This window comes from Callorhinchus milii, unplaced genomic scaffold (genome assembly GCF_018977255.1).
Source record: "Callorhinchus milii isolate IMCB2004 unplaced genomic scaffold, IMCB_Cmil_1.0 Scaffold14, whole genome shotgun sequence".
Classification (NCBI taxonomy): domain Eukaryota; kingdom Metazoa; phylum Chordata; class Chondrichthyes; order Chimaeriformes; family Callorhinchidae; genus Callorhinchus; species Callorhinchus milii.
Window position 1 is genome coordinate 6,026,062 of NW_024704755.1, and position 22,678 is coordinate 6,048,739.

The 22,678-nt window shown below is 40.1% G+C and overlaps 2 protein-coding genes across 2 annotated transcripts; both read left to right on the forward strand.

Annotated features, from left to right (window-relative positions):
• The first annotated feature begins 1,752 nt into the window (after window positions 1-1,752).
• Window positions 1,753-12,147, forward strand: map1lc3b (microtubule-associated protein 1 light chain 3 beta). Its single transcript, XM_007889349.2, has 4 exons — window positions 1,753-1,974; window positions 6,671-6,726; window positions 8,362-8,468; window positions 9,592-12,147. The coding sequence occupies exons 1-4, from the start codon at window positions 1,935-1,937 to the stop codon at window positions 9,764-9,766; spliced, it is 378 nt and encodes a 125-aa protein (XP_007887540.1). The 5' UTR covers window positions 1,753-1,934; the 3' UTR covers window positions 9,767-12,147.
• Window positions 12,148-16,803: 4,656 nt separating this feature from the next.
• On the forward strand, window positions 16,804-19,021 carry LOC103176163 (thyrotropin-releasing hormone receptor-like). The gene is made up of 2 exons (XM_007889569.2): window positions 16,804-17,616; window positions 18,599-19,021. Exons 1-2 carry the CDS (start codon window positions 16,804-16,806, stop codon window positions 19,019-19,021), a joined length of 1,236 nt encoding a protein of 411 aa, XP_007887760.1.
• Window positions 19,022-22,678: the final 3,657 nt, after the last annotated feature.

Consider the following 22,678-nt stretch of genomic DNA (forward strand, 5'->3'; position numbering starts at 1 on the left):
TGATTCAAAGACTCCACTGTAGTCTTACGCATCAACTCTGATTATTCCTACTCTGGCTAATACCCGATCGAGGTATAACAAAAGGAATATAACCTTATTTATTTGCTAATTGTTTTATCGATTTGTGCTACTTGCCGATTTTCAAAAAAAAAAACATTTTCCTTTTTGTGTGGCAAACTGGTTAAGCTTATAGGCTGCAATCCCAAAGTGTGTAATTCAGTTTGATGGATTAGGATTCTCTTCCCTCAGTCGGGCATTGTAGATGGGCACACATTTAATATAGCATTTGCAAACGTAGGAGGAATGTTACAAGGACTGAGTTTAGAATATGATATAACCTTCCAAATATGCTGCTGTAGTGAAATTGAACGTTGCACACAATTTGTAGAGGCTTCCTTCCCAGAGAAATGTGTGCATGACTGATCGCAGCAGCACTCGGTACTGCAGAGTTGTGGACTTTCATTTTAATGAATGTCAAAAGACACCTTAACTGTAATCTTGATTTACAATTTTGCACGTGTGGATGATTCCATGATTCACGATGCAATAAAAGTGAGAAAGGAAATCCTGTTGCATAGGTATACGATATAGAAATTAGCATTTGAATTGACAGTCTGGGAGGGGGGTGGGGGGTCACGACAACAACAACAACAACAACAAGATTCCATTTATAAAGCGCCTTTCACGTCAGGAGGACGTCCCAAGGCGCTGTACAGTTGGGTCATGAGTGAGCAGATGGAGAGGTGCAATGTGCAGATGGAGAAGCAATTCCAGTTTGCTCTGAGGCTGTGACCCAGAATTGGACACCGGATTTATGGGGTGAACCGACTTGTCTTGGCTTTCGGGTAACATTCTTTGGAAGATTAAAAAAAAAGGAGTGTTGAAATGACCTCATTCCGAATCGTACTCTGTGTGTATATATATATTCATAAAAGTGAGTGGATATAATGGTGACGTGTTACTGAATCTATCGGGGAGGGGGGAGAGGGGGGGGTCCTGCAGCTGAATGACTCAGTATCTGCAGTGGTGTCTGGACTGTGATGCGGGTCCCCGACTGCTTGACCTGAAGAGTCACATCTGAAATGTGAATCATGGTTTTTCTCCCTCAGACACTGTCTGACTCTCTGACTGACTGTCTGTCTGACTGACTGACTGACCCACCGCCGCTGTCCAGTGCAGTTTCCGTTTGCATCCGTCACCGATTCCTGGCGCAACCGCCTCCCCCCCTCGCGACGACCTCGTCGGACGATGACTGTGAGCTGTACCCAAACACACGGGTGAAGTCACCACAATGTGAACGCCCTCTCTCCTCGGTCGACCGTGGGGGGAGGGGGTGGTGGGGGGAGGGGGACAAAAAAAAAAGGAAAAGGCCCGGAAACCCCACTGTGGACCCGGTGCGTGTTATCTGTGAAGCGATTTGAGACGGGTTCGGGCTGCGTCGGCCTCCGGCCATCGACTGCAGGACCTCCCCCTCCCCCCCACCCCAGGCCCTTCCTGGCGCTTCACTGCTGCAGTTCGTCCCGAGCTCCGCCTTTCTTGCGCCATCCACTTGTTTACTTCACTGCCCCGGAGCAGCCGCTCTACCTCGCTGGCCACCTTAGGCGTGATTGACAGCCCCGGGCAGCCAATGAGCGGCCGGCAACCGTCACGCTCGCGGCCAATTGGGAGAGGAGCTTCGCGGGGGCATTGTTCCGTGGGACCGTGGGAATCCCCGGCGGCCAATGAGCGGCGGGATCGGGGGGGGGAGGTGGGCGGGGTTAGCGCGGTGTTAAGTTTGGTTGCGCGGAAACCAGCTGACAGTCAGTCAGTCACGTCAGTCAGTGCGGAGGGCAGCGGGTGCGCGAGAGCCGGGGCTCCGCTGACAGTTTGTTTTTAAACGGGAGTCGCGAGACGCCGCTTCCCCCTCCGGTAGCGGCAGCAGCTCAAGCCCCAAGATGCCGTCAGAGAAATCCTTCAAACAGAGGAGGACCTTCGGTAGGTTCGGGACCGCTTGTGTTAGTTTCCACCCTTCCCCCCACCCCCCCCCCCCCCCACCCCATCACCACACGCACCTCGGCGGCCTCACCTCACCTAACCCGGTGGTGGGGGAGTGACAGTCACCTGCTTAGGGCAAACCTGGAGGAGGGTGTCTCCCCTCCTGAGGGCCCGAGGGGCTCGGAGTCGACCGCGTTGTCCCCGCGCGCTTCGGGGGGGGTCGACGAGTGCCGAGCTCGGCGCGTCTCTCTGAAGGTCGAGGGCCTGCGTGGCCTCGGGCTGGTTCTCGTCGGTTAATCCGTCGCCTTAAGGCCTTGGGTTTACCCCCAGTGGCTGGGGGATGGGAGGCGGGCGGGGGATGGGAGGCGGGCGGGGTGGGAGGCGGGTGGGTGGGGGTGAGGAGATCAAGGAGGGGGAGCGAACGAATCGCCTTCAAAAACGGTTGCAAAGCGGAGCGGCGGTTGGTGCGGGTCGGGCGGGTGACTTCATTGTTGCTGAGGGGGGCGTTGGTGAGGGCTGTGCTGACGGGGGGGGGGAGGGCTGCGGTGTCCAAATTTTCCCCTTTAAATATATTTTTCTCTGACTCTTATCCCCTCCCCCACCACACACACACACACACACAGACACTCCCCTCCTCTCTCTCTCTCTCTCTCTCTCGCCTTTTTCCATGAGGCCTTCCTGAGTGGTGGTGGTCTTTTTTTTTTGGTGGGTGGGGGGGTTTGGGGGTGTTTCCGATTCACTCCTCCCAATGTTTTTTTTTTACGAGATACCTTGGCAAATTCTACAAATAAAAGCGATGACCTTATGTGTCTTACTAATTTAATTTAACGCCTCCCCTTTCCCCCATAGCAATTCTTAACGGCGTATGTGTAGTTATTAAACCGGGCACGAATGTGATTTAACTGACCCTCTCATCGATTCCTGGATATCCGAGTGAAGAAACGTCTTTAAGAGTCGGACCATTTGTGTTGTCAAAAAGGCCTGAAGATGAAATGGAAGTCATTTAGGGGGAAAAAGATCAGCAAATGGTCAAAAAGGGCAGGTGGAGTGGAGTCCTACGTAGCTCAGTGGTGCGAGCGCTCGCCTCGCAAGCGAGAGACCTGGGTTCGATCCCCGGGCAGGGCGAAACCTTGGGCAAGTTTCCTTACTTCACACGCCTAATCATCCTCAAGAAAAAGAGCACCATCATACATTGGTCACTTCAATACGTGACTGTTTGTGGGGCACTGCTGTGCGCAATTAGCTGCCATGTTTCGCCCACAAATATACAGTTAATTCACTTTACAGTTTATTTTGTGAAGCGCTTTGTGACGTCTGGGAGACGTGAAAAGCACTATGTCAGATGTAAGAATTATTTGTATTATTGTGAGGTGGGACAGTAAAGCAAGGCATCAGAATTGAAGAGGTAAAAGCAATGACATTAAAGTGCTGTAAGATGGCACTTAGCTTTTGAATTGATATTTATTACATATCCCTGGGCAATCAATTTCCTCACCGTGGAGTAAATGGGACTTTTATCGATAGATTTTTTACATGCTATTTTTATTAGTAGGTTATTTCAGTGTTATTGTTTCCCGATATATGTTGATGTGCAACAAATGTAGTGAATCGTTATCGACCATTTCCCTACTTTTGACCATTACGAGGTGCACAAACAATTGCATTGGCTTATCCAAAATAGTGTTTTTTTTCAATGACACCCTTGAAGAAAATCCTTGCTTTATTTACCACTTCTCCAGATTGCGGGAACCCAGTTTTATACCACTTGAAAAACACATTAATAAATTGGTCACTTCAATCCACTGGCCTACTGTCATTTTTGTTTATTCTCCCCTGTTCATAGTGGTTTTAAATGCACGCAATTTTAGTGTGTGTTTTGCAGTTGTCAAAGGTCTGAAGCATGGTAATTTGCTAATTGAAGTACTTTTATAATTCCCAGTAAAAGTTGGATGGTGTATTCATTGTCATTTATAATTTTGTGCATATTAAGAGCTTCATTAAAATAATAATCTTTGTAGGAGTCTAAGAAGAGTAAATTAGCCTGTAATTCAGGTAAGAAGAAATGTTTTAGCAGCTTTTTCAATAGATTAGTGATCTAAATGTTATAGAAAATTGATGCACTTTGGGTATCTGACAGTCAGTGAGTTAAAGGTGTTTTTTTTAAATTGGAAGGTAAAGTGCTGGAATAATCATAGCATATTTGGGGAAACTCCTTGCTTTATCACTTCTCCGTATTGCAGGAATCCAGTTTTATACCACTTGGGCAGAGATTACATGTAGAAGTTCTTTCCTATAGAGAGGAAAACTCAACGGGTGAGTCTATCTGGCTCTCTGCCATTCACAAGAATGTCCCTGGTCAAAACACAGCTTTGGCAGATCACCAGGAGCAGGTCACAGAGCCCTAAGTGATGTAGATGGCTGATATCCTTAGACAACAACATCAACAACTTGCATTTATATAGACAGGGGTAAATTAGAGTAGCTAAAAATACAAAATGTTGGACCCAAACTACTTAACATCCCACAAGGGGCTTCACTTTAGTAGAAATTGGGCAATAAAATTTCATTGAAAACCTAATGCAGTTTGGATTTATGTTATTGGGAGCCCTTGCATTTGTTCTAACTTTGGAACACACTTGTTAGATATTGAAATGGCAATCAGACAAGATTGTAAGGATGATTTTTTGGTCTTGCAAGAAAAGGTTGGAGAGGAAGTGGGATATGTAAATAAGTGCCCATCAAGTCAACAATATTTGATAAGTCACACAGGAATGAAAGGCTGATAATGGGCTCTGGTCTGCTTGGAGTGTGTTTAAGCATGTCTTTCTGAGGTTGAATATCACAAATATTTTAGAGCAGTTGCCATGGTAGGCAAGATCCTGGATTCCAGTTTTGATTTCAAACACTTGCAAAGAAAGAAAAATAACTACAAGATTCTACAGGAGGAGTTTGTGTTCTTCACAGCTGAGAAAGCAGTCTTCAACCTGACTGTAAGACAGTGTTAGCTATGGAAAGGCTATAGCTACATGTTACCCAAGGGAGCACTTAATGGTCCCAGCCAAGAAAGAGAACAAGCTACAGCAGCCCCTAATGCCATGTGTGCACAAATTGGCGACCACTCCAGACTTGATTTCTTCCACTCCCATTTTTAATGGACTATAGGGATTCATAAAGGGAAAATGTGGGAGGGGAAGGGGATTGGAAACAAAAGATAAGCTAATATTGTGTATGCTAGTCAGAGGAGAAAGTACTATGCATGGAGGGAGAACAGAAAAACCTTTTCTTAATTTAAAATTATCAGCATGCATTAACCATTACCATCTTCTGGAATGATTGAAAGAAAAATAGTTGAGGTTAGATTTCCAGAAAGAAATATATTCAAAGTAAAAATGCATCTATTGAAAATGTAAATGTAAAATCAGCTTAATTGGAGGGGCAGTCTACAATTCATAAATTTGGCATTACAGTCTGCTAATTTCCAGTTTCAACATGGGTCAGCATCTTTACATAAGATCTGCAGACACTGGAGGAGGACCAGATTTTCAATTGAAATGTCTCCTGAAAGACACCGTTTCTATATTAACTTCATTATTATTAACTATATTATTTCAATTAACTAATCTACTTCTGGATTTTTTTAAATGTAATTGAGTTCTGTGTACAGAACTCTCACTCTTTCTACTCCATGCTTATTTGGATTCCAAATCCTGCTTAGAACTGTTTTAATGCTATGAATATTTTTGGTCAATACTTGGTTCTAACTAGCAGTCAAGAACTGTGCATGGTGTTAAGAACTTGTGTGCACACAAATAGGATTAGCAAAAATTACTGTTGCAAGTAGGTCTAATATGGGATTTGGTGCATTGAGATCTAATGTGGAGGCAATGAAAAAAATGCGGTTCTAATTAAATTGCCTTTATAGGTAGCTTTCTCATCTAGAGTTTAACAAATGAATCTTGATTTATCCCTGAGTGCTAAGTAGGTCATGATTATGCTACCTTCTGCATTTCCTGTTGTTCATGATTAAAGTTAGTAAATTAAAGGTTATGGGTTTTGAGAAAAATACTAGTGCTGTTTTTGTTCATCATTTTTAGATCTTTCAATTTGCCCAAAAGGCATTGGTCCTCAACATATGGAAATTGGAACAGCTGCTTATATTATCAATGAAAATCTAGATTTAATATTACAGCTAAGGATAGGATTTATTTACATTTGGTAATAGAAAGTATAGGTGATCAAAAGTATAATTCTGCTTTAATAGATTGCAAAAGCAATTTCTGATGATAGCATTCATATTAATGTCTGTATGAGCTCTTCCTATTCAGTGAGAGATGTAGGATTGATAGCAGATTATCACACTTTCCTTGACTAGAGAAAGTATTTGCAGTCACAAGAATAGTTCAGTTGAAGCGACTTTAATCTCAACCTGTCAGCATACTTAACCCTACGGTAACATTCCTAACATTTGGAACTGTAAATGAGTTCAGTGACCTGGATGTGGAAGGGGAAATGGAGGACGCAATACTGTTGCTCTAGTAGAGGTAGCCTTGGTCAGGCGAGAGCTAAACTTCAAATTGACAAATAAAATCCATTGGTCTGAAACACAGTTGATTATCAGTACATTTGCAATTCAAAAAGTACTCTGTAGTTTTTATTCCCCCATACCCCAAATAAATGCTGTGCTTCTATTTTGCAGAACAGAGAGTGGAAGATGTCCAAGTTATTCGTGAACAGCATCCCAACAAAATACCTGTAGGTATCCTGTGGCAATGACTTGTAAATATTGATAACATTTAGCATTTGAAATATGCAGGAATGCTGCTGTGATCTGATCTATATTGGGAGGTGCAGAATCTTTGGGTTATTGTCAGATTGTCTTTGGGTTATGCAAACGCCCTGCTCGTCGACCTTCCCAACTCCTCCCTTCACAACCTGCAGATAATCCAGAACTCTGCAGCCCATGTCCTTTCCGGCACCAAATTTCGTGACCCCCATTCTCGCCCGACTCCATTGGCTCCCTATCCTTCAGAGGATCCAGTTCAAGATCCTGGTCCTCACCTACAAAGCCCTCAATGGCCTCGCCCCACCCTACCTCTGCGACTTCCTAACCCCCTACCAACCCACCCGCTTCCTCCACTCAACCGGCTCCGGCCTGCTCCACGTCCCCCGACCCACCCGCCCCACCATTGGCAGGAGAGCCTTCAGCCACTCTGCCAACCTCTGGAATTCCATCCCCAATCACTCCACCTCGCCCTTTCCTTAGCCTCCTTCAAGTCCCGCCTCAAGACCTTCCTCTTCGGCCATGCCATTGGTCACCCCCCTTCCCCTCCCTTCCCTTCTCCCTCCCTGCTCCCAGCTCGGGTCTGAAATGCTGTACACTGTCCAGCGCCTTGGGACCTCCTCCCGACATGAAAGGCGCTATACAAATGTTGTCCAATAATATTATCTTTACTCCAGTTGTGCCACTGGGTCATTCTGTCCTTGAGTATGTACCCAGGGTTTTTTATAGATAAGCTTTCATAATAACTTTGTTTATACAGTGAAGTGAATTTTGCAGAACATTGTTTTAACCAAGTTAGTGATTTTTTTGTTGAACTATAAGGGTGGATCTGGTGAAAGGTGAACTTAATTCCACTGCATTTTAGTGTCACAATGACATTGTTTAAATGGCAGTTACTTTAATAATGCAGAGTAATGATTTTGAGCATGAGCATTAAGGAGGGAGGTGTGTAGTGGTGTCCCTCAGGGGTCGGTATTGGGACCAGTGCTCTATATTAATGATCTGGACCAGGATTTAGGGAGCACAATTTCCAAATTTGATAGGTTGAACCAGGAAAAACTGGCATGTGGGTCAGTAACCCGAGGACACCGATTTAAGTTAGTTGTTAAAAGAAACAGAGGGAGGTTAGGAAAACTGTTTTCACCGTGAGTTGTTTGGATCTGGAATACATTACCTGCAAGGTTAGTGGACCCCGATTCAATAACAACTTTTAAGAGAGAAGTAGATGGGTATTTGGGGAGGACAAGATTGCAGGGCTATGGAGAGAAAGCGGGCCGGTGGGGTTGAGTTGGATTGCTCTTTTTGGAGCCGGCGCAGACATGATGGGCCAAATGGACTCTTTCTGTGCTACGTGATTTTATGATTCTATGATTAAAGCTTTATAAATATCAAAAAAATCTTAAATTCTTATTTACACTATTTCATCTTTAAAAGGTTTTCTTTTCATTTCTGCAGGCATTTGCCCTTTAGTAATATGACAAATGACGACATTTTACATCAGGCAGAAGGCTGTTAATAGCCTGTTAAAATTACAGACATATGTAAAGTTTTACAAACATGGTAGGACCTTTGCCAGAAAATGTCATGTACTTGTACATATTTTTCAGGTTATAATTGAAAGGTACAAGGGAGAAAAGCAGCTGCCTGTGTTGGATAAGACCAAATTTCTTGTCCCTGACCACGTGAACATGAGTGAGCTGATCAAAATCATAAGGTAAGATCTTTTATGAACAGAGGAGTGACCCTGGGACACTCTGTTCCATGCTCTTACCATGCTAGAGATTCTTGTATTGTTTTCTTTATCCAATAACTTTTTGGAATTGTTGAGAACTGTACTAATCATACCATGGAACAGGAGTTCACCTCCATGCTTTTCAGGCCACTAGTGTACACTTCCTTGCTAGTTATATGGTAGGATGTCAGTGTCTGTCAGCCTCATGTTGCAGATGGACATAATTACATAGGAATTGAAAATAGAATTTAATGTCCACGATTTACTCTGGAAAGTCCTTTCTATTAACATTTCTTTAGCGTCCACATATAATAATAATCCTTGCATGTGATAAAGCGCTTTTCACGTCTTTTCAATGTCTCATAGCGCTTCACAGAATAGACTGTAAAGCGAATTGACCGTATATTTGTGGGCAAAACGCGGCAGCCAATTGCAAACAGTCGTGGATTGAAAATATCTGTTTATCACTTGAGTATGACGAGTGATGCTACTAAGTAATGTAATATAATTTTTCTCAATACATTTTAGTGCTCATCAAAGTGATGATTCTGGAGAATGAAACATTTCTCTGCTTCAGGCATTCAGTGTGTGCAGTGCTGTGGTCCATTGATCACTAGGAACTAAATAAAGACTGGCCTACTTGGTTTCATTTTACTGGAAAATAGAATTTGTATTTGTTTTCCATGCTTTATACGGGCTTGTAACCCCAATAATTTGGTATCAATCTTAAATTTAAAAATTGTTTAAGATTATATTTGATTTACAATAAAAGATGAACACAGTGGTTCAAATGAACACATCTGTGAATAACAATCTTAATTTCTAGCATGCAGTTTTAAATTGTATCATCTCATACTACAATTACAAAGCTATTTACCTCAGTGTGTGTTTATCATGAATTGTCACTGGTGTTGTACTGCTCAACTGTTGGGAGTCTGGATTCTGGAATATTCAGCAAAGTTAGAGAACAAATTTGCTCCTCAGCTGCTTGAAGTTTAGAAAATTGAAGCTGTTAGCAAGTGTGGATGTTGTTGATTAAATAGAGGAAAATTATCAATCAATTAAGATTATTGCTTCTAACATACATTATGCTTTCTGTTTGTAGGAGGCGCCTGCAGCTAAATTCTAATCAGGCCTTCTTTCTGTTGGTGAATGGACACAGCATGGTTAGTGTTTCTACACCCATATCTGAGGTTTATGAGCGTGAGAAGGATGAGGATGGCTTCCTCTACATGGTCTATGCATCACAGGAGACTTTTGGAATGGACTCTGTACTGTAACCCTAATCTGATTTGGAATACCTCCCTTCAATGTCCCTGTAGTACCCTGTTATAATGCATTGCAAAACAAAAGGCAGTTTACACAACTCAGCTGGGAATGAGGAGTGGTGATGCATAGAATTATTTCAATATAAAAGTTAATAAAGCATAATTACAGTCCTTTGCTTGTTAGGTTCTCAGAAAATTATGAGTACTGTATTATTGTAGATGCTGTCTGCAGCAATTTTAAGCCAAATCCTAATCGTGTCCAGAAGATCATCAGGTATCTTATTTTGGCCTCAAAGTGAAATTTAAGTAACTTAAAAAAGGTAACGTTCACTGACAAAACAATTCTGCTTTAAGATTGAAGTTATCAAGAATTGTATTTAAAGATAGTACTTTTTTAAGCTCAACTTGATTCACATTTGAAGAATGCCAGTAAATGGCTGCTGCTTAATAAAATGGCTGTATTTTTAATTCATCTATCTCTCTTCTGCACATGTTCACCTGAATTCAATAATCACTCTTCGGCATAAATATGGCTTTTGGGCTTAAACAACTACAGGGTGAGGTGTATAGGGCGAGATGAGCCATTGCCTTTGTGGATGAGCTGCTGGCAGGACAGATAAGAATATTGGCAAGCAGGTTGGAGCAATAGGTCAATTGCACAAATCCTGACCTTCACTTTTTGTTGATAAGCATTCTCTGATATGTAACTTGTACTTTAATATACCTTTCCACTAATCCAAGCAACCTGACAATTCTAAAAATATGCAGATTCACTTGTGAACAACCATTTGCAAATTAATTCCCAATCAACTGTTGAGTCCCATGCACCCAATCTTCAAGCATCTCCGCACTGGATAGGATTTAGTAACTACTGAGAAATTAGAACTGATTATTTGTAAATAAGCCCCTGCGTTCTAACCATTACTACTTCTAGAACACGTGTTGTGAAGTTGTTAGCAAGCATCAGAATAAAGAAAATGTTTTAAAGTAACTGTTTTAAAAAGTTGTTCATATAACCAAAGCCCTGAACTCTATAGACATATCCATTACAAATCCTAAACCCCCATGTACCTTTTGTGTAGGAGGTCCATATTTTCTGGAACCCTCTGCTTACTTTAGTGAAATTAGAAAGTGAAATTAATTATCCACACATTTTAATGTAGATTGTTGTAATTGTTCAGTTATTCTCAAACCACTGCATATTCCAACTGGGGAAATAATTCACTGCTGCGTATGGATATTTATATTTGACGATATATCTGTAAAGTCAGTATATTAGAGGGGGCTTCATGGCTTAAATAATTAACTGAACATGAAAGTAAGAACCAATTAATCTTTCTGTTCTTCACCTTGCATCTGCATCTAAAGATTTTCTTAGATTTATGGAGGTTAAGTACACTTTTAAACCAACTTTATACTTTAAAAAGTTAAAGAACATGTGTTGTGTGGTTTCCTGGAAGACCAGCAGGACAGGAGCTTTAAGGATTAAAAAGCTGAATAGTTAAACTGACTTGTTAGGCAAACTTCAATTTGTTATTGTGTTAATAGTGGATCCAGTCTTTTCCCGATTTGCTACTCTTGCTGGAAGTGTCTATACCAGAAGGGGTAATAAGACAGATATAGCTACCTTAAGGTACTGCATTGTAAGAGGTACAGGCACTAAGGTGGTAAAAGGGTGAACAACATTACAGGTCACCCCTAATGTTGTTGATAAACTGTTGTACTTTTTTTAAGTTCTTGTAAAGTTGCTGGTACTGTCAGCATTTAGTGGGATATCAGCTGCATTCTGCCATTCTTGATATAATGCTGCAAGTGATTATTCAAACAGAAGCTTGTGCAGTACTACATATCAGAAATATCTACTGTTACTAGTGTACATTCCAAAATCATCAGAAACGGAGCCAGTTTCATATCTAAACAAATCCGTGGCAAGTAAAGCAATGTAGTAATAGATTTGCAGTTTTAAGATACTGATGCCGGATTTTTTTCATATTTCCTCATTGACGGTCACTTGTGCTTTTTGCTCTGTTTGCTTACAGTATTAAGTCACTAGAACAGAATGCAACTAAAAGTCCACATATGTTCAGCAGTGCCTTTGAATTACTTGGTCATTTTAATGTTTGCCATTTACATAAATCCTGGAAATATTTTAATGTAATTTGAGATCTTACTTTACTACTTTTATGTATATTTTCAAGAGTACATAAAACAGATTTATGTATTTTGTAAATGAGTACTGCATTTTTTAAATTGTATTACTTTCAATTTGTTGTCAACAAAACCTGAACTGACTAATTGTAAATATACTGTATATGATGCTATGATAGCGTTTTGAGTTGTGCCTGTATGGAAAAGATGCACTTGTCCTTTTCAAATTAAATGATATAAAGGTGTGGGATCTTGAAAGCTTCTGTCCTATTTATACACAAAACACAAATGGCTTAAACTTGGTAATCATCTGGAATTTATTATTCGCTTGGCTAATTGGAGAGATTTACATATAGCTATTATGTCAGGGTCTCAGAGCTCTTCATAGTAATTGTCATTTGTTGTGAAAAATAACTGGAATACCATTTTTATCCCTCGAAGGGAAAAGTTACACTGAATTCCAATTGGTCCCTAGGATGCAAGAATAGTGAATAATCCTTTAGACACCAAGGCCTCGGGTTCTCTCCTAAAATATTCCTACCCTTCTCACTCAGGCAGGGTTAGCAGCAGATATTCCCAGATGTGTAAATCAAGGCAAAGGGCTGTCGGTCCTTGCAGTTTCAGGTCCAATTCACACACCTTTTAATGTCTAATGCCAGGACTTACAGTGAGTCTGTACTCTCCATAGTCACAGCCTTTGGTATTGTCAAACTGTGGCCTCAGCTCTGGTTCAAATGTTGACCAAGGTTCTCAGACACTGAGAAGGAGCCCAGGGCAGCTAATGTCAATTGTTGCAGACACTGGCTGAGATCAGTTAACACAGCCTGGTAATTACAGTTGCCCTTTTCTCATCCGCATGGCTTAATATACCACAAAGTAATTCGAGGAAGCTTTTATACAATACAAATTTACACTTATATAGCGCCTCTCACATAGGGAGGACGTTCTAAGCAAATGGGGTTACATTGCAAATGTGTTGCTGAATGGTATGTGATAGCACTTCAGTAAAGTCAGAATGTCGTTTTAAGTTGAATTTTAAAAATGAACAGAATGACCCGTCCACAGGTGCCATAGGGGAAGTCAATAATAATAATCCTTACATTTCATATGGCACCTTATCATGTCGTTGAGACACTTCACCGAATAAAATGCCTATTTGGAATCTGCAAAGGACACTTGGGTATTCAGAGCTTGAAAACAGTAGTATTTTCAGGATGTTCTAATATATTTTGCATAATATCTTCCTGATCATGTCATTAACTTCAGATACTCCGATGACTCAAATCCCACTTAGACTGGAGCATTTTTATTCACCAAAAGCATATCTTGATATTTTTATGTACTGGGCAGCTTTACATCGTCATATTCACAATACCTGACAGAAGATGGCACTATTGAAGTACAGTACAATTTCTTAGGACATTAAGAGATTTTCTGTTTGCATATGTATATAGATTGTAACGATTTGAAAGGTTTGGGAAGAAGCTTGTCAGGGGTGAGAAATGGGATACATGTGACATTTGAGCCCAAGTATTTATGTTAAAATGGTATTTCCGCTTCGCAGTACCACATCACGTTTGCAATGGCCATTTAAACATGCAAATCACGTGCTGATAAAGCTTCCCCAGGAGCCACTTAATCAAAGTGTTCCAGAAAAACCTGAGGAAATAGCAGCACCTTCATGCACATCAGAAAATCAAGGGGGTGGAACCTGATCTTGTGATCGTTTTAAGTATTGCATAAAATTATACCTTTTAAACTTCCATCCAATAGTAAGAAATGGGAACTGGGAAGAGAGTTTCTATTAAAGTATATGTATAACCACCGCCGCAGGGACTGAGAGGGATATAGGATGATCATCAGTTTAGGTTCTATGAGATGAATGGCTTCCTGTGCTTTAATTCCTGTGATTGAGGAACACTGCAAATAGTGATCAGTAACTGCAGTCTTCTTTAGCAAAAAATGCTGCTTTGATAACAACACATCGAAAAAGATAATATTGTAACATAGTGACATGGCCATTTACATTATGCGAACTGTGAAATTGTACTCAGTTTAAGCCAAAATGCCACCTTTCCGCCTGCAACTATGGTCCCAGGCAGCACATCTATTTTTTCATATATTAACAGGATACTAATTATCCATTCAAATGAAGGTCAACATTGTGACATCCAGAAGACTAAATTTATTTAAGATCCTTATCTTCACCAACAATCCCTTCACTGCCTCGCAGCTCCCTAACTCCGTGCTCTTCTCCAGCCTCCCGTTTCTGCCTGCTCCCCTTTGGTCGGCAATTCAGGCCAGCTGTACGTCCCCCAGCTTCTCTTTACCTCCATCGGTGGGAGAGCTTCTGCCATTTTGCCCCATTTTCTGGAACGCCATCTCAAGAGTTTCTCCGACTTACTCCTTCCTCTAAACTTTCAAAGCCCACCTCAAGACTAACCTCTTTGACCTGGTCATCTTTGTGGCTATTTTGTAACCCCTCCCACCCACACCCTCTTCAGCTCCCAACCCTCCTGCCCTCAACTCAGGGGGCTCAGCCAACTGTGACCAGCACTCTAGCATAGCCTTCCATGGTGAAATGCGCTGTATAAATGTAAATTGTGTTGTGTAAGAAAACACAGGAATTCCTTATTTAGCTACACATGACATCAGCCACTTGAGAAACTTTTCAGAGCTTTCATTGGTTGCTTGAACTCTCAGAAATAAACCATATTACCAGCTCTACATTTTCTGTTATTCAAGAAAATAAGTAGCTCATTTGTGCCAGAGGAGCTATTATCTTTAACTCTTCTGACTGCATCAAATGCTGCATAAATCACAAATATTACCATCTCAGAGACAGAATGTATTAATTTTGAAAGCTGCAAATTGCAATCAAAATCCTGAAAGGGTTAAATGAATTGCAAAAGGAAGTAATTGGGATAGCTTAATTAATTGATTTCAAACAGCACACAGTTGCATTATACAATTCACTATAAGCCTCTAAAAAGTTTGATCTTTATCATTGCTTTCATTCCAGTTAATAGGTATCTTGCAAATTAATGAATTAATTATTCATTAAATCCTATCTGACGGGAAAAAGTAGAAGATAATGAGCGTCTATGTGTGTTTGCGTGGGCAAATAGCTTCTAGGATGTGAGTAAAAGGATGAAGAAACAGCTCACCAAATTTAAGACCTGCAATGTCAAGCTGTGCATTTAACACGTAATGAAAAACATGCATCTTTTCAATAACATTACTGAAAGTAAGGGCATATTGTATATATATTTATATGTAATCGAACATATGTTTAAAAGCTCACCCATGGAACAAGATCCAAAGATCTATATAATAAATATGCTATCCTAACGCTAGTCTAGTTCATGGAACTGATGGACATTGGATGACTACATTGTTGAATTTCACGGACGAGTGTAAGCAGCGTAGCCATGGTTACAAACATAAATTCAGATCAAAGCATGTGACTGGTTGCTGATTGAAGGGGACTATATCAGAGCTGGGTGCTTGGGTCTGTCAGACACACTCGGAAGCGAATTGTTCAAAGGTCTTTTGCAGGGGGGCTCGGAATTTCTCCTTCACAGAAATCTGCCCAAACAGATGCCGAAACCAATCATAGCAATCAAGGTTTTGCAGACAATCAAGTGTACAGCTGGACTTTATTTTAAGGTATGTTACTTCTAAAAATATCGTTTGAAAGTATGTTATCCACTTAAAAANTATGCAGGGACTGGAACAATAAAAACAAGTTAGAATTAGTATATGCAGCACACAACAAAAACAAATCTTGTATTCCTGCAGCCTCCCCACTATACTAAAAAGCTAATAAAGTTTTTAGAATATAGGAGGTAAATAGTTTGATTTTTTAATTTCTTATGACTTCCAGAGCGCATCATTGAATTTGACTTTGCTTCAAATCTTTGAGTTCTTTTAATTCAAATCCTCCACACGTAAAGAATGTAAAAAAAGGAAGATGATTGGCAATAGGTGGGGCAAAAGTCTTTTTAAATTTATAATTTGGAAGTTTAGAATCTGAAACGTCATTTATTCAGATTTAATCTGGTGAATTTACTTTTGTTATAAATCTGACCAATGATACCTGATCTGCTTATGAGTTGATATGTTGAGACTTATTTTGAAACAATAAATTGGTACTAAACCTAATGTTTATTTTTGCAATTTTACTACACATCTGGTGTGGTAGTTACCTGAATTATCCTCGCATTTGATATTGTGTCTTGTCAGGTCGGATGGACATTTCAAAGCACTTCATAGGATTTACTGTAAATCGCAGTGATTGATTTTGCAGGCAGACTTTAACATTCCAATGACATGGTGACCCTTGGATGTAAAGAATTAACTGGACTAAATTCTGCTGTACATTTGAAAATGTGTTCACAAAAAGCAAAATAGTTCAGTGGAGAGATATTTTTGTTGGTTTTAATTCAGGTTTTTTTTTACAGTGAGAATATTGATGATGACAAGTATATTTGCTGCAATAAAACAAAAATAGATCAAGAATACTGTCTTAATTTATTACTAATAGAGAATAATTTCAAACTAAGCAATGCTCTAATTCTATTTTATACATTTGTGGGACTCATCTGTAAATTGTTAGAAAATCAATGTTGTAGATTTCAAGAAAATAGGAAAAGAATACATACGTTAAAAAGCAAATAACATACTAACCACTGAACAAACAGGTTAACAATTTCAGCATGATATATGTATGTTAAGAGCGGAGTCAGATATGAATTAAATAGTTTCGTAATCCAAGACACCTACCTTTCACACTGTTATTACTTTGATTAATTACAGCGGATTAGGAGCACCCTCATCGGAGTTAAATCCATTATATATTTAAACCTGTAAAGGAAGTCTAAAGATTTGTTATTTGCACGATGGAGAACGTGAGTAGGTTTCTAACCCCCATTAACAGTTCCCTGGCAAACCCAATTTCTGCCGGCACTGGTTCAATCTACAAGTCCATAGAGTACAAAAGTGTTTCAGTGCTGCTTGTGTTGACCATCTGTGGAATCGGTATTATCGGGAATATGATGGTGGTGCTGGTGGTTCTGACCACCAGACACATGAGAACCCCGACTAATTGCTATCTCGTCAGTCTCGCCGTGGCTGATCTGATGGTCCTAGTGGCCGCAGGGCTTCCCAACGTCTCTGACAGTCTGACCGAGGCATGGATCTATGGGCATGCGGGCTGCCTGGCCATCACTTACCTCCAGTACTTGGGCATCAATGTGTCATCCTGCTCCATCACAGCATTCACCGTGGAAAGATACATCGCCATCTGCCACCCGATGAAAGCCCATTCCATATGCACCATATCCAGAGCCAAAAAAATCCTAGCCTTCCTCTGGACCATCACCTCCTTCTATTGCATGCTCTGGTTCTTTCTGGTGGACATCAACATCAACAGCAGGCAGCATGCCGAGTGTGGTTACAAGGTCTCTAGGAACCTGTACTTGCCCATCTATTTCATTGATTTCACCATCTTCTACGTCATTCCTCTGGTAGTGGCCACAGTGCTATATGGACTGATTGGCCGGGTGCTCTTCCTCAGTCCAATTCCTACCAGGATGGAGATGGGAGTCAAGAGTTGGAAGGAGCGTACTGAGGCAGAACGCAAGAGCTCGGAGTCTCCTGGTGGTACTGTCTCATGCCGGATAAGCAAAGGGGCCATCTCGTCCAGAAAACAGGTAATGTGGTGATCTGTCTGGGGGGAGCTGACAGGATAAGGTTTGTGATTTGTCTCCAAGATATTTGGAGTTATTATAGAGAAAATAAATAGGTTGAAAACAAGATGAAGAAAATAACCAGACTTATTAAAATATGAAACAGAATAAAAAAAGAAGCATTTATTTTGGTCAGTCGGATATCTGACACACATGGAAACCCATCACCATGCTTAGGAACAGACAAGAGTGAGAGTCCCATAATGAATGTCAGCTACACATTGGAAAATGCCCTTATCTGGAAAGGTGTGTTCACTCTCCCCAGAGGGACACACGATTATTGTACTGTACATTACAGAACATACTTTACAAATAAACTTATGTACATTTTTTCGAAGTATTAAGATAATGGATTCGAATCACCCAGCAGCACGTATTACAGAATTAAACTGTTAATATGCTATCAGACACATGGTTTCCATTTGATTTGATTTCTCTAATGCAGCCTTGTTCTGAGCAGAAATAAAATTCACTTTCTTCAACGTTTAATGGTCCAAAATTCAAAGGATAGACAACAGAACATTTTATTTTTGTTTGTTTAGGGAATATTATAAATTGTACACCGTCTCCTGGTTCTCAGCGATTAGGTGCTTTTGAGACCCAACTTGGAGCCCAGTGAGAAAACAGCACAAACAACAGGGTGAAGCCTTGATGTTTCATGTTATGAATTACTGATCAAACCCATCATTGATCGAAGATATATATTTAGCAATGTTGTACAAATAGGAAGCGGTCGTGTTGCAAACTTTAAAACCTCAAAATAGTAAGTGCATATTTCCAAAGCCTGGAACGGTATCCCAATTATTGTTCTGCACAAATTTGCCTTAAAGGAAATATATGTCGTCAAACCTGCAGGATAATATATTTCAGGAGGAAGCTGAATTTGATTTAGGGCAACTTTTTAAATAAAAAGGTTGAACACAATGTGTGTATTTTCTCTCCACAGGTTACTAAGATGCTGGCTGTGGTGGTCATTCTCTTTGCTTTGCTCTGGATGCCATACAGGACAATTGTTGTGGTCAATTCCTTCATAGAGAAACAATACGACAATGCTTGGTTCCTTTTATTTTGCAGACTTTGTGTGTACGCCAACAGTGCTATCAATCCGGTCATTTATAACCTAATGTCTCAGAAATTCAGATCCGCTTTCAAAAAACTGTGCCACTGCAGCCACGACGATTCCCAGCGCCATCCCTTGTACAGAAACCCAGTGAATTACAGTGTGGTGCGGGAGACAATCAACCGAAGCCCTGAAGTCAATGGCCAGAAGCAAGGCAAGGCACAGGCTCAAGAGAGCAAAGGCATCGGCACCAACAAGGAAGATCCTAAACTTACCACAGAAGAGGAGATGTACTTCAGTGTTGTTTGACACAAGTTTTATTTTTAAATACAATTGGAGGTTTATCATTTTGGTTGCTCTCCTCTGCATCTTCTCGATTTCTCCAATATCCATTTCGTACTGTGGCGACCAGAACGGTACACAGTACTCTTATAGTCTCACCAATGATTTATGCAGTGGCAGGATTACCTATTTCAGCTTGCTATTGATCTTTTGATACATCCCAAAATCTGGTTTGCTTTACTCACTGCCACAGAGCACTGTTGGGAGAGCTTCAATTTATTGTCAATCAGGACCCCCAGGTCCTTTTCATTTTCCGTACACATTATTTTCCTTCTGTTCAAATAATTGTCCTTCCAAGATTTTTTGTCCTCATGTGAAGTACTTTACATTTCTCAACATTGAATTTCATCTGCCACCAATCTGTCCAATTCCCAATTATGTTCAAATCCTCCTGTAACCTATCTTTCTCAGCTTCGCAATCTACCACCTTTATTAGCTTGGTGTCATCTGCAAACTTACCCCCTGTACTTGCAACTCCTAATTCCAGATTATTTATAAAAATATTAAATAAAAGAGGCACCAAAACAGACCCTTATAAAACTCCACTGGTATCATTTTTCCAGTCTGGTGATATTCCCTGTACCACCTCCCTCTGGGTTCTTCCAGTCATCCAATTGCATATCCATTGTAATATAACTCCACTGATTCCCACTTTCTTTACTTGCAGTACAAGCCTTTCAAGGGGAACTGTATCAAAAGCCTTACTGAAATCCAGATATACAACATCAACAGCCTTACCCTTATCAAACTCCCTTATCACACCGTCAAAGTGAATCAGTAAATTAGATTGGCAAGACCTTCCCTTCATGAATCGATATTGGCTATCGTTGGCTACCAAGATGGAGCCCTATCAGAAAATATTTCAGTGAACAGTTTGGTCCTTACATTAAACTTGGTTAATTTCCTGTAGTTACATTTGTGTTGTCTGCTGTAGGTTTGAGCAAGCTGCACTTTTAATGTTTGTTTTAATGTAGTGTGTTGAATGGTAGAGATATTAATCTTTGGGTAACATTGAAATAGACTCACTAGCTGAGAATCTTTTAAGTTTATGTAAGTGCATCTCGTAAACCTATCCTGTATATCATTGTGCTTGGTGATCAAGTCCTTGAATGTTCATAGCAAGATGTTCTAAATTTTGTGGAAAAGGTAAGCTGAACAAATGAACTAGCCAAAGGGTAAAAATGTTTTACCTGATGTGAAAGGCACTATACGAATGTAATTTTGTATGTTCAGATAGACACAATTAGTTTAAATCTGACTTTTTGGGGTAAGAATATAATACACCATCTTGTATTGATTTGTAAATATGCAAAAATAAACTTTAGCGGTTTCAATCACAGTTACAGATATACATTGATTCTGACAAAGAGAAAACACTTGTTGAGCATTGTAACAGTGAACTAGTTTGTTTTAAAGCTGCTTGTTTTAAATCATTACATTTTGTTTGTCATAATGGCGTTTAAATTAAATTATGGCAATTGGTAACAGGAATTTACAAATCAGTGTCTCTGATTTGTAAACAGCACCTCCTTCTGGAAGTATTTCACATTTCCCCACAGAAACTCTAATCCAGACCAATGAGTGGAATCTCCAAGGGTCAGTGTTGTGCATTTCCAATAAATGGAAATCCACTGTGACTCAGAGTGATTAGAAATGGCCTCACATAAGACTCAATGTTCACTGCTACTGTGATGGAAAGTGCAGAGAATTTGCTGAGATGCTGCAAGCGGCGACAGCACTTGACTTCACACTGCTATGATTGCTCTGACGCAAAGTGCTGATTTATTGTTAAGAGGCTAAATGTTAATTCAGACAACCCTGCATGATAAATTCACTCAGTTCTTACTGTCTTGTTGGGTGAAAGTGACTCATGGAACAATCTTTCCTTGAGTGAAAAGCTATAATTTTGCCTTTCCTTCCAGTAAATACATAATAATAATCCTCACATTGTAATGCATCTATTGCTATTGCATCTATTTTCAGCGTGGAGCAGGTTTTCAAGCAGATGTTGTGAAGGGATTTATACTATGCTGACTTGGTCTCCAAGATACCAGTTGAAGTAGATGTACAAAGGGTAAATGTCTGTGGGCGGACAGAGGAAGTAAGATATATAGAATCAAGTAATGTAGAAAAGCAGCAAAACATTCACCTTTTGTACATTTCCATCTAGCATTAAAGACATTAAACCACAGTTTGTTTAGCAAGTAAATGTTCTTAATAATTGGATTCATATACAGCTGATTCCTTACCTAAATTGTCCTGCTTTGATGTGTTTGTGGTTTAACAGTAAGATTCTCAGCACAACTATCAACTTATACACTCATCTCTAAATCATCTTCACTGCACCACCTCCAGTGCCATTCTTTGATTGGATCGATGCCCATCTCAGTTTGATCTCCCTGAAGATCCAAAGATGTCAGTTCAGCTGCTGAACTACTCCGAACTGACAAAAGATGCAAATATATTTTAGCATTAATCAGGTTGAGGGTTTAAGTGCAGAAAAAAATCGTTGCGTAAAACCATTGCCCAAAAAATTGAAATATCACAATTGCTCCGCATAGGGAATTGCTGTCAAGTGTAGTGACAAAGTGTTTGTAGACGAATAAAAAACGTAATGTTATTAAATTGCTCCATTTTCAGCCTGGAAATCCGACTACTGGGGCAATGGTGACCAAATGATTTAACTCTGTGATGCAACTGTCATTCACTCCACTTTTTCTGGGTTAAGTCAATGTAGTGATATTTGTTTATTTATCTTCTGGTATAAGTCATGAATTTGTTTTTTTTTAGTTGGATATATTGCTTGATATGAAATGTGTCATGGATTTGTAAAATATCTATTGTCGGACTTCAATATTGTGCAGCCTGGTGTTTGATACTGTGTCACTTGAATTGTAGTGCATTGTGACGTTTGTGTTTTAATATGAAGAGAAACACATTTATGCTAGCTTGTCTTGTTAAAATTAAAAAAAAATTCCATATGAATTTTGTGGCTTATGCGAAGTTTCTAATTTAGTTTTGTCCCACTCTTTGTTCACTAAAAAATATAAAAAACGTGTTTAGAGTTGTTATACACAGTGGTACTAATCTTAATGCACATGACACCAAATGTATCTCAGAAGGTGGGCTGAGTGAATTATAACTAGAAAAGGACTAACGTCCTGTACTCAAAGTCAAACCTTTTTGACTCTAGACGTGGTCATGGTACTGTCCGCTGTATCAATTCTTAGCGCAGCCACCTGGAGAAAAACATTTTCTTTCACTCTGGGCTGATTTGAAACCAGACAGACCTCTAAGCTCTATTCAATGGTAATGATAGCCATTTAAGTGATTTCTTGGCTAATCCTCGTCTTACGTTTAAACAACAATTGAATCGAAAGCAAAGAGAAAACATCACTGCTGAAAATCTGTTGTGAGGCAATAAATTAATTCTCTGGCAGCTGGAACATTGGGATCTTTTTAAAGATCTTTTGTAATGTGATAAACAGGGGAAAAGATCCTATGGTATGTTGTGCACAGTGAACATCAGCAAATAGGCAGGCATATTCTTATGTGTAAAGGGATACTTCCAACATGACAAGCCCCTGACAATGCTTTTGTTGTTTGCGGAGGGAAAGAATGAGG

What these genes read in the sequence shown, in the direction of transcription:
- LOC103176163 (XM_007889569.2), top strand. Translation starts at nt 16,804, where the DNA reads ATGGAGAACGTGAGTAGGTTTCTAACCCCCATTAACAGTTCCCTGGCA. An exon ending in CCATCTCGTCCAGAAAACAG is followed by an intron (nt 17,617 to 18,598) that starts GTAATGTGGTGA and finishes TTCTCTCCACAG; the next exon opens with GTTACTAAGATGCTGGCTGT.
- map1lc3b (XM_007889349.2), top strand. Translation starts at nt 1,935, where the DNA reads ATGCCGTCAGAGAAATCCTTCAAACAGAGGAGGACCTTCG. An exon ending in CAAACAGAGGAGGACCTTCG is followed by an intron (nt 1,975 to 6,670) that starts GTAGGTTCGGGA and finishes TCTATTTTGCAG; the next exon opens with AACAGAGAGTGGAAGATGTC. An exon ending in AGCATCCCAACAAAATACCT is followed by an intron (nt 6,727 to 8,361) that starts GTAGGTATCCTG and finishes CATATTTTTCAG; the next exon opens with GTTATAATTGAAAGGTACAA.